At 38.3% G+C, this 17,220-nt stretch overlaps 1 protein-coding gene across 4 annotated transcripts in view; it reads left to right on the top strand.

Annotated features, from left to right (window-relative positions):
• CUNH5orf34 (chromosome unknown C5orf34 homolog) overlaps positions 1–17,220 on the top strand; it is a 39,140-nt gene that overhangs the window by 15,450 nt on the left and 6,470 nt on the right. For 3 of the 4 annotated variants that reach the window (XM_010629917.3, XM_010629916.3, XM_033760836.1), the window contains 7 exons: positions 4,323–4,414; positions 4,960–5,029; positions 5,693–5,863; positions 6,576–6,670; positions 8,359–8,457; positions 10,032–10,072; positions 10,900–11,290. In XM_010629917.3, coding sequence (XP_010628219.1) covers positions 4,323–4,414; positions 4,960–5,029; positions 5,693–5,863; positions 6,576–6,670; positions 8,359–8,457; positions 10,032–10,072; positions 10,900–11,075 — 744 coding nt within the window. In that variant the 3' untranslated portion in view covers positions 11,076–11,290. Of the gene's footprint in view, positions 1–4,322; positions 4,415–4,959; positions 5,030–5,692; positions 5,864–6,575; positions 6,671–8,358; positions 8,458–10,031; positions 10,073–10,899; positions 11,291–17,220 lie in introns of those variants that run through there. The other variant, XR_781340.3, reaches the window with a different exon arrangement.

Here is a 17,220-nt window from a genome sequence, read left to right as displayed (position 1 = left end):
CGCGCGCACGCCGCCGGGTGATCGCAGACAGGCAGGCAGGCAGGCAGCTGAAAAAAAACCCCCTCTGGGGTCCTTGGGTCCTTCCTGGGTCTGTTGTCGCGCAGGCCGGGAGCTCGCGCGCACGCCGCCGGGTGATCGCAGACAGGCAGGCAGGCAGGCAGCTGAAAAAAAACCCCCTCTGGGGTCCTTGGGTCCTTCCTGGGTCTGTTGTCGCGCAGGCCGGGAGCTCGCGCGCACGCCGCCGGGTGATCGCAGACAGGCAGGCAGGCAGGCAGCTGAAAAAAAACCCCCTCTGGGGTCCTTGGGTCCTTCCTGGGTCTGTTGTCGCGCAGGCCGGGAGCTCGCGCGCACGCCGCCGGGTGATCGCAGACAGGCAGGCAGGCAGGCAGCTGAAAAAAAACCCCCTCTGGGGTCCTTGGGTCCTTCCTGGGTCTGTTGTCGCGCAGGCCGGGAGCTCGCGCGCACGCCGCCGGGTGATCGCAGACAGGCAGGCAGGCAGGCAGCTGAAAAAAAACCCCCTCTGGGGTCCTTGGGTCCTTCCTGGGTCTGTTGTCGCGCAGGCCGGGAGCTCGCGCGCACGCCGCCGGGTGATCGCAGACAGGCAGGCAGGCAGGCAGCTGAAAAAAAACCCCCTCTGGGGTCCTTGGGTCCTTCCTGGGTCTGTTGTCGCGCAGGCCGGGAGCTCGCGCGCACGCCGCCGGGTGATCGCAGACAGGCAGGCAGGCAGGCAGCTGAAAAAAAACCCCCTCTGGGGTCCTTGGGTCCTTCCTGGGTCTGTTGTCGCGCAGGCCGGGAGCTCGCGCGCACGCCGCCGGGTGATCGCAGACAGGCAGGCAGGCAGGCAGCTGAAAAAAAACCCCCTCTGGGGTCCTTGGGTCCTTCCTGGGTCTGTTGTCGCGCAGGCCGGGAGCTCGCGCGCACGCCGCCGGGTGATCGCAGACAGGCAGGCAGGCAGGCAGCTGAAAAAAACCCCCTCTCGAGAATTAATATCTTACAGTTAGCATTGGCACCTAGTTAATTATGAAATACTGAAATTTTACTGTATTCTCACCCACTATTATCTGTTGGCCTAAGCAACTCATGTTTAAATCAGAAGATTAAATTTCATCTGACATAGAATGCATTAATATAAAATTCTAAAACCAGAAGCATCACTTTGAGTCAGTATACAATGTAGAATTAATACTTGCTTATTTTCTCCTACCATGTAATTCTATATTTTAATTGTATCTTTATATACAACTATATATAACTCTGTTGTTCAAAACACTAAAACATATGTTTATCAGACCATGGAATGATAATGTGGATACTAATGAGATTTAAGTTATTTACTGCTACTCTGACATTTGACATCCTCCCTTTTATAGCAATCACCATAATATTACACTGCCTTGTAGGTTAAAATAGAATAAATATGTTTTTTCCCTCCATTTCAGACTGGAGTACTTAAGTAACAAGATTATCACAGTCTCTAGGGAGGAGAATTCAAAATGGAGTGGACTGTTTTTTTTAACTATGGAAAATTTCAATCATAAGAAAGCAGACAAATGTAACAGATCCCTAGATACCCATTACCCATTTGCTCATCTGTACTTCCATTGCTTCTTCCACTCACTCCCTATTTATTTTTAAGAAAATCCCAAAGTTTACTCATAAATATTCCAGTATGTATTAGAGCAGATCCCCTACTGAAATCTATTTCTAGGCAAATGCTCATTCATTTATGAAGTATTAACTGAACATTTACTCTTTAGCAGGCATTCTGGTAAGCACTGGGAATGATGAAAATAAGGAATTCCTGCCCTCAAAGGGATCACAGTCTAGTGGTCAGTCAGAGAGACAAACAAGAAAATAAGATTGTGACCAAGAGCTGTGTTTATGTATGTGAGTGCATGCAGTGCAGGACACAAGTAAACGGGCCTGTGGGGTGGATTAGCACAGTCACACTGCTGACTGCTGTAGGTAATGGAGTTTGCACAGTTGCAGTATTAATATAACATATCTCATGGAGTTTTAGTGTTGCTCAGAGCTTTCAGGAAGGAGTGTAGTTTTTATATTGAAGCAAACATACAGAGTAGAAGCTTGAACTTTTGGAATAAAACACAAAACTTTCTAACAAGTTTTACATTCGTGGTTGACTGCTTTGGGCTTCATTCTTAGACCTTTGTGTGCAGCCCTTTTCTCTGTCAGCTTTGGTGAAAAGATTTAGAGACAACTTACTCTCTTGGGGATAAATTTGCCTCTTTAACCTATACTCCAAAATAAATTCCAGGTGAATTAAATAATTAAATATAAGAAACAGGACCGGGGATTTAGCTCAGTGGTTCGGTGGCCTGCCTCGCAAGCGCAAGGACCCGAGTTCGATCCCCGGTACCAAAAATAAATAAACAAACAAACAAATTAATAAATATAAGAAACCAAACTTTGTCATTGTTAGAAGAAAAAATAGCCAGGAGTGGTGGCACACATCTATAATCCCAGCACTCGATGGTTGAGGCAGTAGGATTGCTATGAGTTCGAGGCCAGCCTGGGCTACCTAGCAAGACCCCATTTCAAAAATCAAAACAACAACAAAAAAGAAGAGAAAGAGGAAGAGGAATAATAATAATAATAATAAAAGATATAGAAAACCATTTCATAATCTTTGGGCAAAGGATACCTTAAGAATAATAAAAACATCTTCAAGTTTGACAAGCTTGAAATTTTCAAATTTTTGTTAAGTTTTAAATACTTAAAACTCTGTCATATCAGATAAAGTGAAAAAGACAGGCAAAGACATGGAAGAAAATATCCCATACTAAATCAGTAATAAAGACCCCTCCCCCCCAAAATTAATTAAAGAAGTGAAGGATAAGAAAAGGCAATATAAAATTTTCAGAATACTATATATATCCTATAATGTTTGCCTTTACTTTTTGCATCATGTAAATGCAAATTAACAGTTGACACAATATTTTCACTTATTGAAGTTATCAAAATTTTAAAAAGAAGGGCCAGTGATTTAGCTCAGTGGCAATGTGCCTGCCCCACAAGTGCAAGGTCCTGAGTTCAATCCCTGGTACTCCCCCCAAAAATTTTTTTAAAGATAATATCCACTGCCAGAAGGTATAGAAGAAGGGGTGCTTTCATAGTGTTGGATGGAGTATAAATTCATTCAACTTTCTTAGAGGACAATTTGATAACATCAAGTAAAGCTGATCAGAAATTCTTCTTTAAGAAGTTTGCATAATCTGCACATTGTTTTAATAAGAATCAGACTTGCAGTTTGAATCTGGATCTGATTTTGAAGCCCATCTTCTTTCCCTGATATGGGGCTTATGCCCTTTACCTCTTGTGGTTCAAATCAGATCTGTACTACTTCTTATCTACAATTTCCTTATCTAGAAACAAGGCATTAACAGTTCTTCAGAATTATTTTGAGGATTAAATGAAATAATCCATGAAATGTATATCATAGCACCTATAGCACACTCCGTACATGTTAGCTGTTACTATTATATTTAATGTGTACACAGCTTTGGACCTTCTAGAATTACCTAAAGAAGAAATCAGGAAGTTAGAAGTAAAGACTAGAAACATTCCTGGGGCTGGGGATTTAGCTCAGCGGTTCAGTGGCCTGCCTTGCAAGCGCAAGGAGCCGAGTTCAATCCCCGGTACCAAAAAAAAAAAAAAAAGAAAAGAAACATTCCTGGGGAACACTAGCAGGTCAGAGAGAGCAAATTCGGAAAGAGTAACAAAAATAACATTTAAAAAAATTCACAAACCTGAGCCTGTAAAGAATCCCTGGTACCAAAACAAAAAACAAAGAATACTGTATAGCAATAGTTCTCGATGAAATGTAACATAATGATTCATTTAAAATATTCATTTATGGCACCAGGCCTGCCTTGCAAGCACAAGGTCCTGAGTTCAATCACCAGTACCAACAATTTTTTTAAAAATTTAAAATAGTGGCTTTTAAACCCATGTAGGCTTTTTTTTTTAAATGCATGTGACTTAGGTGATGTCTCCTTTCCTACTAATGTGTGAAAATTACTTTGGTTGCTATATTAGTTGAAGTATAGCCAAGATTAAGTATTAGTAAGATTAGTAAGTTATAGGCTATTAGAACATAACTTTGCAGTATAGCATTCTATACTTTAAATAAATGGGACAGTGGAAAAGCATCATGAAAGCATTAAAATACACAAAGTGTATGAGCTTTACATTGTTAAAATAACTCTTGCCTTGTCATTCTGTAAATACATATTTTAACAAAAAAGTTAATAAGGACCAAAATTTATTCTTAATGAGATTTTTCATTTTAAACTAATTTTCAGAGAGAAGAGAAAACTTACTCAGTGAACAACCTTCCTCCAGATAGACCAGGAAGTCTGTTCTCTGTATGTTCTCTGATTAAGCAGGCAACCAGGTAATTTCTTCACATTCAGTTGAACCAAGTGATATACACCCAAAAACCTTAATGCATTTTCTTGTGATTAAGGATAGGATTACGAATTGATAGCAGCTGGGTGTGGTGGTCCATACCTATAATCCCAGATGCTGAGGCAGGAGGATCTCAAAATCTAGCCCACCCTGGGCAATTTAGCGACTTAGTGAGACTTGGTCTCAAAATAATAAAAGGGCTGGGAATATAGTCAGTGTGAATGCTTTAGGCTCAAAGCCCAGTCTAAACAAAACAAAACAAAACAAAAAAAACCACCTGTTAATTCTCTCCTTGAAGTCATTTCATTGTCAGTTTAGAAGAATAGCCTTACCTACGTGAGATTAGTACAGAGGGAACCAAAATTCCCTTCTGGGGTTCATGGATTCTTTGAAGAAGAGTTACAAGAACATTTCAGTGAAAATGTGTTATTTGCCATCTATCTAAAATGTTACACAGCATTGAGGATGGATTACTAGCATTGGAGTATGTTACTATTTGCAAACATTTAACAAGTGTTTTCATGTTCACAGAATTCTTCAACACTGTGCCAAGACAAGGCTTTCTCTAAGCCATAACTATGGTATATGTTGCTGGAAAATGGTATAGTAAAATTATTTTATTTGTGTCCATATTTCTAAATTCAAATTGCTTTCATCAAAGTCATGCAAGAAAGTCTGTAACATTAATACTTGTTTATTCAGAATAATATTCATCTAATTTACAAAGAAAAAGTCAGGCCTTTGTGTTCAACCTTTCCCTTCCCCTGCTTTCCTCTCCCCTTTCCTTCGTGTTATGCTTTTATTGTTTATAGTTTTCCTTTCTTCATGCCATGCTTTTATTGCATATAGTTTTCCTTATTGTATTTGTATCTGCATTCCCATGCTAGTGAGTGAACCAAGGACCTCTCAAATGCTAAGTATGAGCTCTACCACTGAACCATACACTTAGCCCAATTTATTAATTTTTAATGGAGGGGAAAACAGAACTTACTAGATTTAAAGTATATCTAATCTTTTAGATTTAAAGTCTATTTTCTATGTAATGTTCAGAGTTAAATGTTAAATGTTAGCTCTATAAATATTAATACTTAATCTGCTTGTAAAATAATGTCTTGCTCTCTATTTCTGAAAAAGTTAAACGTAAGAATTCTATGATACTAACTAAGCTGGATAATCTGAAGTTTCTTCAGAATTAATTAATATTCATTTAAATCTTGTTAATAAATAACTTTATTCCCTGATACTTTTATTTATTTGGTTTTAGGTACCTGGGATAAATAATAGCAACATTCTGCCTTTACTTTTGAAAGAGTCACTCATATCCAATGTGGGAAGATTTCTTGCCTACTCTGATGACAAAGTACATGCTATTTTTTTAGATGGCATCACTTTAACCTTGAATTGGAATTTCAGCTCTTTTGTTGAAAAAGAACAGGTTAGTGTACTTTAGAAGGAAATCTATTTTTTGTGTATAGTAAGATCTATTGGAGCATTTTAAAAATTGACACAAAAATTGTACATATGTATGAGGTACCAAGTGATGTTTTGATACAATATATAATGTTCATGTTAAGATAAGTACTCTGTCTTCTCACACATCATTTCTTTGTGCTAAAAACATTCAAAATCCTATCTTTGAGCTTTTTTGAAATATATTACATTATCTGTAATCTCTTACCTGTGGTCAGAAATATATTTTTGTTGCATCTATCTATGGAAAACAACAAAAGACAAAGTACCACAATATCTCAAAATTTTTAACTATAAAATCTGTTAAGAGGCTTTACTGATTTCATTGGACTTCCCAGCAAAAATCAGAACAAAGTAACAAACAGTCATTTGTATAAAGACAACTTATTATAGTTAAAATAATATTATATATATTATATATTATTTTCTTCATAATTATCTCTATGAGGGGTGGTAAATTATAGCCATGTCAAAATAACTATTTATTTGGATGGAACTTGGGACCTTGCGCTTCTGATGCAAGTGGTGGCATGACTGAGCTAAATCCCCAGCCCCTAAAATAACTTTTCATGATTCAACTACTTATTTTTTTAATTTGGTAAATCAGAAGAAGTTGATTATATTTTTGTTTTCTGTTTTGGAGTGATAAAACTTGCCTTTCCTCCTTGCTTCTTAAGGTAAATCAAGGTCTCAACTTAGGTTGGTGTAGGTTAACTTTTCCTGATGGACAAGATCAGTTAATTCAAATTGAACACCCTGGACCATATGAAAGGTACTAAAAAGCAATTGTTTTTAACATAATATTTGGGTTGGGGATGTAGTTCTGTGGTAGGGTACAGCACAAGGTGTGGTTTATTCTCAGCATTGCCCACTAAAAAATTAGTTTTATGTTTTCACAGAAGCAGTGTTATAAACATTATTTATTTATTTTGGTACTGGGGATAGAACTCAGGTCCTTCTACTTGCAAGGCAGCTGGTGGAACCAACTAAGCTAAATCCCCAGCCCTATAAACATTATTAATTAATTTGTTTATTTATTTATTTGAGACAGGGTCTCACTATGTAGTTGAGACTGACCTGGCTGGTCACTATATATAGCCCAGGCTGGTCTCAAGCTCACACCAATCCTCTTGCCTCAGCCTCCCAAGTGCTGGGATTACAGGCGTGAGCCACCATGCTCAGTTTAAACATTATTTAAATGTTACACATTTAAAATTTTTCCATGTGGATAATGTGAATGAACTATTTTAATCAGACTAAAGTTTTCACTTCTACTGGTGTTTAGCATAACTAAATAAATAAGGTCAGCTTTAATCATTTCCTTGTATTCAGGTGATTTTTCAAACTGATGTGATACAGAGATGATCACATACATAGAGACTATGGAGATAGGACTGTGATCAGATGTGCTAGCCAATTAATTAATCCTGATCCCCTAAACAATTTGAAGTAGGGTTTTCAACCACAGATACTAAAATTATATGTATTTCTAGAAAGTGGGAAAAATTAAATGAAATAGATGATACTTAAAAGGGCAAAGCTTCTTAAAATCAGTTTTTATGAATATGCTTTTCTCTTGGTTTATATAATTTTATATTATAGTAATTCTACTTGTGGTAGTCTTGATGTTTTGGTGATTTTTACTTGATGTTCACATAAGCACTGCTTGTTTTACTTCCTGAATTTATTTTTCTGTTGGTCGTCATTGCTTTTTGGTCTAAATGCTCTTTCAATTGACATTTTGAATAATTTGCCTCAAGAAGATAGTTTCTTTACAAAATATTACTACTTGTTCAGCCAGTCACTTCATAATTCTTTAAATTCCATTTTTTATATATGCAGTTTATAATCATAAATATGTATATTTGTGTGTACATATGCACATATAAGGCTGATTTCTGGTTTAAATTTTAATAAGCAAAATGCACATAGTCTGAAGTGTGATGGCATTTTCATTATAAAATTTAAGAAAATTCATTTTACTTTGAAAAACTAAAAATAGAATTTAAACATTTGAATTTGATCTGTTTGTTTGTTTGTTTGTTTGTTTGAGACAGAGTCTCACTGTGTAGTTGAGACTGACCTGGAACTCACTATGTAGCCCAGGCCGGTCTTGAACTCACAGTGATCCTCCTGCCTCACCCTCCCGAGTGCTGGGATTACAGGCATGCACCACCACCGGGCTGAATTTGATCTTTAAATGAGATTACTTGTGTTTTGACTCTTAAATGTCATCTTTATTAACCAAAGATGTGAGTAAATCATTGCATTTTTGATGAATAATGAAAAAACTTGATTTTTCTGTCTAATGAAAGTTTTAGAAAATTACCCAGTAAATGCCTCACTTAAAATGTTTTTATCCTTTTCCCCCAAATTGTCTTAATGCTCTTCCCTTTTTATTACATTTGCAGAATGACTATAGTTCATTTTCAAGGTTTTTTTTTCATGTGTTCATTGTAGATATGTGAAAATAGTAACATCGTGGTGCAGAGGACTCACTCAGATGAGTCCAAGAGAGATGCTCACATGTCCTTCATCTTCTCTTCTTGAAGAAAATTGGTATTTATATTTCTTTTAATCTGTTCACAACAGCCAACTGAGATTTAAATATTCAAGTGTTAAATGTTAAACTCTGAAACTTTTTTTCCTAGAACACTTTTAGCTTAAATATATTTTACTCCTATGTTTATGATACTTTAAATTTGAAAATAATGTATTTCTAATCAAATACCTAATTCGTTATATTAAATCATATTTCATCTGAAGGGCATGAAACTATGCATTGAAAACTTTACATCAAAATGAGTGGTTTATATAATAAATTGAAAACTTTATGGAAAAATTTAAAGAGAATTCTTAAAATCTTAGTAATTTTAAAGGAAATAAAATGTTGACTGTTAGTTTTCCATTGCTGTAATGAAATACCTGGGAAAACTAACTTACAGAAGAAAGATTTATTTGGCTCATAGTTTCAGAGGTCAGTTCCATGTTTGGCTGGCTCCATTGCTTTTATACCTGTATGAATGCAGAAACGTTATAGGGGAAGGGCATAGTGTCATGGAAGAAAGCTGCTCACTTCATGGGAGCCAGAACACAGCAAGAGAGCCAGAGGGCTGGTGCTAGCTGGCTTCCTCCTTCTTTTGTTACATCTGGGCCTGCACCCCATTGGGTGGTGCCTCCCACAATTAGGGCAGCTCTCACCCATCATTTTGCTGCCCCACATGCCAGTAGTCTCTGGAAACACACACACAACTCTAGAAATGGCTTTACTAATTTCCTCAGTGCTTCTCAATTCAATCAAAATTAACCACATTGACTAACAAATTCTTTCTGAAATTAACTTTTAAGTAATTTGTCTTATTTTTAGGGCTGCCTCCCATTTACTGGCAAATGAACAAATAAAGCAAGTAGGGACTAGGACTGAGCTTCAAAGAAATATTTAATTAATTATTTTTGGTGGGGTACTGGGGATTGAACTCGGGACCTGGCACTTGCAAGGCAGGTGGCAGAACCACTGAGCTAAATCCATGGCCCCAAAGAAATATTTAGAAAAAAAAAAAGAGATTATAGGGATGAAGCAAGGGCAGAGGTTAAAAGGATCTTTTGGCCTGTGGAGATGGTGAAAAGATAATTTTAACAGAACAGATGCTACCTGTTAGGGAATAGTGTAAGTTTTGATGGATAGGAATGAATCTTGAATTAAAATACAGGTGTTCAGATTTGACAGAAACACAAGTTTCTAAATGGAAAAGTGACAGGAAGAGGCCCCATTAGGAAGATTAATATTATTGAGGGTATAATCTGAATAAATTAGAAAGGATACCAGGAAAAATTAAGAAATCTTTTAATGCAACTTTTGAGGTGATCTAATGTGATTTTAACAAAGGTAAACATTAAGTTTTATTACTTTTAAAAATTATTCTTAAAATTTGTATATGTACGTAATACACCTTAATTCTTTTTATTTCCCTTTTTTTCCTCCCATCCCCTCCCTCGCTTGGTTAGAAGTATAACTGACAATGTCAAATAGGAAGAAAAGTTTGACTTAGCAAGACCCTGTCTTAAAAAATAGAAGTTTGTGAATATAAAAGATTGAGACAACTAGCATAAACTTATTTTTATTTCTTGCACAGGTCTGTTGCTTCTGAACTTGAAAAGATACAGAAGTTTAACTGTATCCTTAATGTACTATCCTTCTTCAGGTTTAAATTTGGTAAAGAATGGTAAACTTATGTTAAGATTTCCTCTGCAGACTTTTTCACATATATTCTAAATTATACCTGTGAAGGCCTCTTTTTCCTTTTCAAACTTTTCATTCTATTCACCCTATTTATCTAAATTTGTTTTCTTGTTGTTTTTCTATAATCTTTCTTAAATGATAAAGTCCTGTAATAAGGGACAGGGTTCTCTTTCACTCTACAAGACACTACACAGATTGTTTATAGTTCTGTCCCTATTCTTGTTCCATTTTTTTTCCTTTTTATTTTTTTATTTTCCCTTATTTCCTTTCCCCTACCCTTCCCACTTCCCCTACACCTTTGGCAGTTTTTCCTTTTCCTTTTTTTTCTCATAACACTATAAATGAAGGACATTGAGAAATGTTAAACTGGGTGTGGTGGCCTGTACCTGTAATCCCAGCATTCAGGAGGTGGAGGCAGAAGGATCAATGAGAGTTCAAGGCTAGCCTGAACTACATAGTGAGACCTTGACTCAAAACAACAACAAAAAAAGAAGTTATGAGATTATAAATCTTTTATTTCCTCCCTACCACCCTCTTTTCTTTCCATCCATACTTATGTACATATTCTTTCTTGTTACATTATACTGTAACAATATTCCTCATCTGTGTGTAGACGCCATAAATTCTGAAGTCAAAACTCTATTCCAAATCCAAGAGATCTTTGTTGCAACTGATTTATTTTAATATGAAGGCCAGGCTTTTTGAAAATAAAAATATTTATATAATGAAAAATGTGAGGGAAAATTCCTTAACTAATTCAGTGCTACTGGAAAATAGTGGTGTCTTAAACTACACTTCAAGCAAGAAAAATGAACAGTCTTCTGATTCTTCAGAAATCCTATTAGAAGTGGACGAAAAGAGAGTATCAGTAGCATTGAAAAAAACTTCTGAAATCCTTCAGGATATTGACTATCTTCTATCAAACTCCAAAAAGTGAAAAATGGAATAATTACGATATGTTATTAAAGTCAGGAGGGGTGCTTCAAGTTACTGGTAAAAAGATTACTAGTAAATCCAGAAATTGCATATATTCTATACAGTGGCTGAGAATTGACATTTAATCTTGATTGTATTTTGCCTAATTTATACTTTCTTAAAATATATAGTATAGGGCCAGGGATTTAGCTCAGTGGTTTTGCCGCCTGCTTTGCAAGAGCAAGGACCTGAGTTCAATCCCAGGTACCAAAGGGGGGGGATATATATTACATTTTATTAATAAAGAACTGTTATGAAATTGTAACAGTTTATTTCTTCAGATATTTTAGAACTTACAAAATTATAACTTTTTGCTGTTTTTATGTTGTGAAACATTCACTATTAGTCTTTGTTTATTTTTTTAGTAAGCATAATTGTGTATTTGGGCATTTGCTACTTAATCTCTTTACTCCTGAACTCTGAAAAGAGAACTGGATCTCAAAAAAAATAAAAGCCTGATCAACCTCATATCCCAAGATAAGAATCAAGCACTTAAACAACTGTTGTATTTAAAATATGTACTTTCATTACTTTTGAACATATGAAAAGATTTATACTGAAGAATGTGCAATTGAGAAATGAGCCTGGCAAGTGCAAGGTCCTGAGTTCAATCTCTCGTACCAAAAATAAAGTGTGCTAATTTTCTGCTTTGTATGAAAAACCAGGCTTTTCACATAAAAAGGAAGATGCAATAGAAGACGTGAGAGTGATGGAGAGAAAAGAGTATAGTAGATCTGGGGTAGTAGGGTCAATAAAGTGAATGGACACAGTGGTTTTTAGCTTCTCTCACTCTTGGCTCATTTATCAGCAAAAATAAAACTTCTTTAGAGGGGCCGCTCGAACTACCTGACTAGTTATCCTCTCCCAGCTCTAATCATCCAGTTTATTATGTTTCTTTCCTCTATAATACTTGTAACAGTACAACTTGTTTCCAGTAGAACTTGAGCTCCAAGAAGAAATTATGTGGCCTTGTTAACCTCAGTGCCTGGCACTTGAGGGCTATAAATGGATTTGTGCTTTTAGTCAGTAGACTACTAAAAAAAGAACAATTTTCTTCTGCTTTGGTTTGCAGTAAGCCATCTATGTTGTCCCTAGACTGTAGGATGTGCTATCCTGCCATAAGGATATTCAGACTGAAAATTTGTCCTTAACACGACTGAACGGCCTCCAAACTAGTGTGACAAAGTAATGAAATGTTACTTGACTGAGAAATTTGAGGTTGGAGTGGCCCATGAGTTTGCTTAACATTCCAATTTTCTGTGGTCTCTCTTAACTGTATAATGAATATCCTACTGCTGCCCTGGTTTTCTGACACTTGTTCTGAGAAACTATGTAGGAACAGGAAAGAATGTCCCTGGGAATCTTTTGGGCCACTTCTCATTAAGGCTGAATATGAAGCTGTTGTCTCTTTGGTGCTAAGACAGCACCCGTCATTGTGAGGCAGGGAAGTGAAAGGATCCTACAACACCCCAGTAAATAAACTTGTCAGTCAGGTTGGTTTGTATCCTATATGCCATAGAGACTTCATCTGAACATTCAATATTGGTGGTTAAGTGTTCTGGCCACGTCCTTGCAGTCCACAAGAGATGAGCTCCTAATGCCCACCAGCGTCGTTATAGAGAAGTCCCCAAGGGGGCGGTGAAGAGCTACCGAGGAGCTTCGGGTCCCAAGGTTTGCAAAAGATATGTTAAGTACCGGTCTGTCGCCAGCCCTCACGGGTCTACAGGATGTTAAAATATTCTCTACACCTTCTAGAGCCATTACGGCCTATGCGTCGGCATTCGGTGAGGCTATTTCTCTGTCCCCAACTTCCTGGGCGCCTCGGGTGAGTCACGGGGAGGTCTGAGGCTTCAGGAGTCGGTGCCGGGTAAACCAAAAACCGAAACCTCCAGCTTGATAGGAGGAAACCAACAAGGCCCGTTAAATTTATTCTGTCGCCCAGAGATTCCCTTCTAGAGATACGACTGAGAACTTAACGATGTCAATCCACTCAACCAAACAGCGCCGAGGGCGGTAAAGTTAAACTCCAAGTCCGGTCGGCATCCCAGCGTCCTCTCGGCGGACGCTGAGTCTGGGCCGCTCCGGCCGAGCCCCGGCGTCTCTATGGTGCTGCCCGAGGGGCGGGGCCCCCCCTGTTCGCGCTTCAATTTAGAGAACCGAGGGTGGGTATGATTTGGGCAGTTGCGAGCGACCCAGTTTGAGGGAGGCCTCCGGGACTCTGCGTCTTCTTGCGTTTCTGAGGGAGGTCGGAAGCGGGGTGCACCCGAAACCGAAGTTTGGAGGTCGGGTTGCGGGTGGATGGGGCTTGCCGGGAGGGCAGGAGCGCAGGTCTGGCGAGCAAGGTGTGCGTGACCGTGGGCGGACGCCGTCCTGAGGCCTGAGGTCTGCGCGAGCCCCGCTCCCGGCTGCGACTCGGCGCGCTTCCTAGACTGGTGTATTAGCAACCTTCTCCGGGCTCCGCGCCCCTGGTGCTGCCCAGGGCAGGGTGAGGAGACTTGCGGGAGAAGCCCACTGCCTTCCATCCCCAACAGGTAGACGAGCCCTTTGCGCTCCGCGTTCCTAGAGACTTCAGTGCTGTGCAAAACAGTCCCCACAGATAACCAGGGCTTCCTGCACCATTTTAAAATTGACCCCAAAATTACTGCGTCATACCATCCTCGGAAACGCATGCCTTTGGGAATTTGCCAAGATTTGCAACGTGGAGATTGAGAATTGTATGTTTTTATTTGTAGTGGTGATAGGAACTGCATTTTATGCTCAGAGATCTAACGGCTATAAAAAGTTCAGAGAACGTGAACAAAATGTGTTTCCTCCCTTTGGCATATCTATCTTCACTAGACATGTCACAGACCTTTGCTATTTTACCATTAAAAAAATTAAATGTATTGTTTCATCGCAAATACAGTTCAGCAAAATGTACTTAAAAATCGTTTTTGTGTTTTTATCTCAGGTTTTTGTAAGTAATTTGTGACATTGATGGGAAGGAGGGAAGATTGAAGCAGATATTTACAGTGTGAATTTATTCTTATTTTAGCAAAAGTAATAGCAAACAGTACATGAGGGCATATAATTAAAGTGATTAGCTAATTGTGTGTTTGTAAAGCTGGGGAGAGGTGATTACTACTTTTTAAACTGCCCATAGTTGATGGCATTTATTTTAAAATGAAACAGATGTGACAAAATTTGGCTGTTGTAGAAAGTGGCTTCTGCAAGTCATGGATAAAAATTTGGTATGTGTGACTGGCTGTAATGGCAGAGAAGTCATCCCGGGTAGCTGGTGGGGTTTTTTTTTTTTTTTTTTTTTTTTTTTTTTTTTTTTTAGTCTCACTATGTAGCTGAGGCTGGTCTCCAACTCACAGCAATCCTCCTGTCTCAGCCTCCCGAGTGCTGGGATTACAGGTGTGCGCCACCACACCCAGCCCCGGGTAGCTTGTAAGCTGAAGATTATTTATGTGCTTACCCCTTGTTATTAGTATAATATTTTAAATACCTTGATACAATAGATTTTATGCATATTAAGTTTTAAAAATATATTGCACTTAAGGAACTTTTCAACAAAAGTAAATGTGTAAAGTAAGCACGGTGCTTAGGAGTTTAGCAAGTCCTGGGGTCTGTTTTATTTGTAAAAGAAGAACAGGAAGTGGAGAAGGAAGAAAAGGCTTAAGAAAAATGGTACACATAGGTGTCTGTATCAGTCCATTTTTTTCATTGCTATAATGAAACACCTGAGGTATTAACTTTATAAAGAAAAAGGCTTACACGCACACAGTTTTAGAGGATCAAGGGAAGGGCCCCTCAGTTCTAGTGAGGACCTCTCAACTGTATCACATGATGGTGAATGGGAATAGCAAGAGCATGTGATCACATCTCAATACAGTATAGTACAGTATAGGAGAGCTGAGTAGGCCCAGGTTCAGGCCTTTATACCAACCCTCTTAATGATAACTACCTTAATCTCTTTCAAGGGCAGGACCTCCAGTAACCCAAGAATATCACACAAGGCTCAGCCTCTTAAAGATCCCAGTTCTGTACCTCCCACCTCCCAATCCTGCTTACCCTGGTGACCAGGCTTCCCAGTACATGAATGTTTATGAGTGACACCCAAACCATAGCAATGTTCTAATCAGGGACAATAAATAATAGAGGAAGTACACTTCTTAAATTGCTCTTTCTCAGAATCTAAGCCACAGATATTAAATATCTGTACCGAAGGTGGGTGTGGAATGATTCCAGAAATGTCTGTTTCTAGAATCCCAATAATACCTTCTTGAAAATAGAAACAGTATTGTTCTAGGTATATGGATGCTGCATAACATCACACCAAAATTTAGAGGCTTATAACAGTAAGCAGTATCATCTCATTCTGTGGGTCTTTGGAAGAGCTGAGCTGAGTGATTCTGGCCCAGGGGACCTGTGAAGTTGCAGTCCGGATTAGGCATTCTGAAGGCTTGACTGGAGCTGGAGATCTGCTTCCAAGCTCACACATCAAGCAAATTGTTTTGGCATTTACATTTATAAAATGCAATTGTTCTGCACCATTATATGTATGTGTTCCTATTCATAGACTATTGTTAGCTTTCCATTACTATGACAGAATTCCAAGATAAATAACTTAGATGGAGGAAGGTTTATTTTGGCATAGCTTTAGAGATTTCAGTCCATCGTCACTTGCCTCTCCCCAATGCTTTGGACCGGTGAAGACATAGTACATTGTGGCAGGAGCAAATGGTAAAGACCTATACATTCATGGCAGCCATGAAGTAAGGGGAGAAACGGGAAGGGGCAGGTGTCAATATCTCCTTCAAGGGTGTGCCCCCAGTGACTTAACTTCCTTGTACTAGGCCACACATCTTAAAGATTCCACCATCTTCCAGTAGTGCTAAAGGCTGAAGACCAAACCTTTAATACCCTTTGGGGGATGTTTAAGATCCACACTGAAGCAACTGTGAGCAACTACAATACAGTTATTTGGAAAGTGTTTTCCTTTTTCATGTCACTTTAAAGTTGGATCATCATTTAAATATTTGTGTTTTGATTTTTTTTTTTTACTTCACTCATGATACCTGTTAGCTACCCAGTTATCTTAGAATCTGAATTCATCTTAGAATGTGAACTCATCACGTAAATGCAAGGTTAATGAGTTAGCCATGGTAGCAACTACAGTACTGGGACAGGATAGTGGTGTAGGAAGGCTAAGGCAGGAGGCCAGATAGCTTTATTGAAAAATATACATTTAAAATACTGTAATCATGAAAATTGTTTTATGAGTGAAAGATGTAAAATGATAGGTTATTGTGACATGAAATTTTGTAGTTTTTATTGACCTTTTACTTTGTCCTGCCATTTGGAATGAGATTTGAAAATAAATAAGTGTAATTAAGTGGTTCTGGAGTTGCACAAATAGGCTAAGGATGTGGAGGAACTGAAAGGAGATCTGATGGAAGCTAAAGAAGCTGCGGCTGTGGCTGCTTCCTCTGGGTCAACAGGTTGAGATAACAGATCAAGAAGACATGTACACTTCACAGAGTGCCCTGCACTCAGACTGTTAAAAAAAAAAAAAAAAAAAGACCGCATTCCATCTCTGCCTTCCAGATCTCATACAAGATATCCTGTACCCATCACTACACAAACTATACAAGGAAGGGAATTCTGAGAAATATAAGCCCAAGTTGGCTGAGTTTACACTGTACAAAGCCATCAGAGTTTTGGCCAATTATTTTTGATTTGTGACTTTTTTTTTTTCTCTTTTCATTGAGTTTATTGGTACAATCTAGGTATATAATACAGTTACATTCATCATTGGGATTCTGTACCTTTACATAATAGGTCTTGATTCTCATTTTTTCCCCTTGTCCCTGCCCTCCCTTCACCCCTCCTCCCCTCCCCATTTACAAACACTTTATTTCCATTTTTTCAGTTTCTCATATGTTTTTCCTCTCCCTCATTACCTTTCCTCCACCCTTCCCACTTTCCCTACACCTTTAGCCCTTTACTTCCTATTTCACATTATTAATTATCTCATTAGGATCCTGTGTACTATTATAGTTTTTCACACCAAAGAAACTATTCGGTATTTCGGTTAAAGAAATCTCTGTATGAACATTAAA

Source organism: Fukomys damarensis, unplaced genomic scaffold (assembly GCF_012274545.1).
Source record: "Fukomys damarensis isolate Sample0158 unplaced genomic scaffold, DMR_v1.0_HiC HiC_scaffold_1, whole genome shotgun sequence".
In the NCBI taxonomy this organism is placed as follows: Eukaryota; Metazoa; Chordata; class Mammalia; order Rodentia; family Bathyergidae; genus Fukomys; species Fukomys damarensis.
Note: the sequence above shows the minus strand (reverse complement) of the source record. Positions and strands in the feature narration are given on the sequence as shown.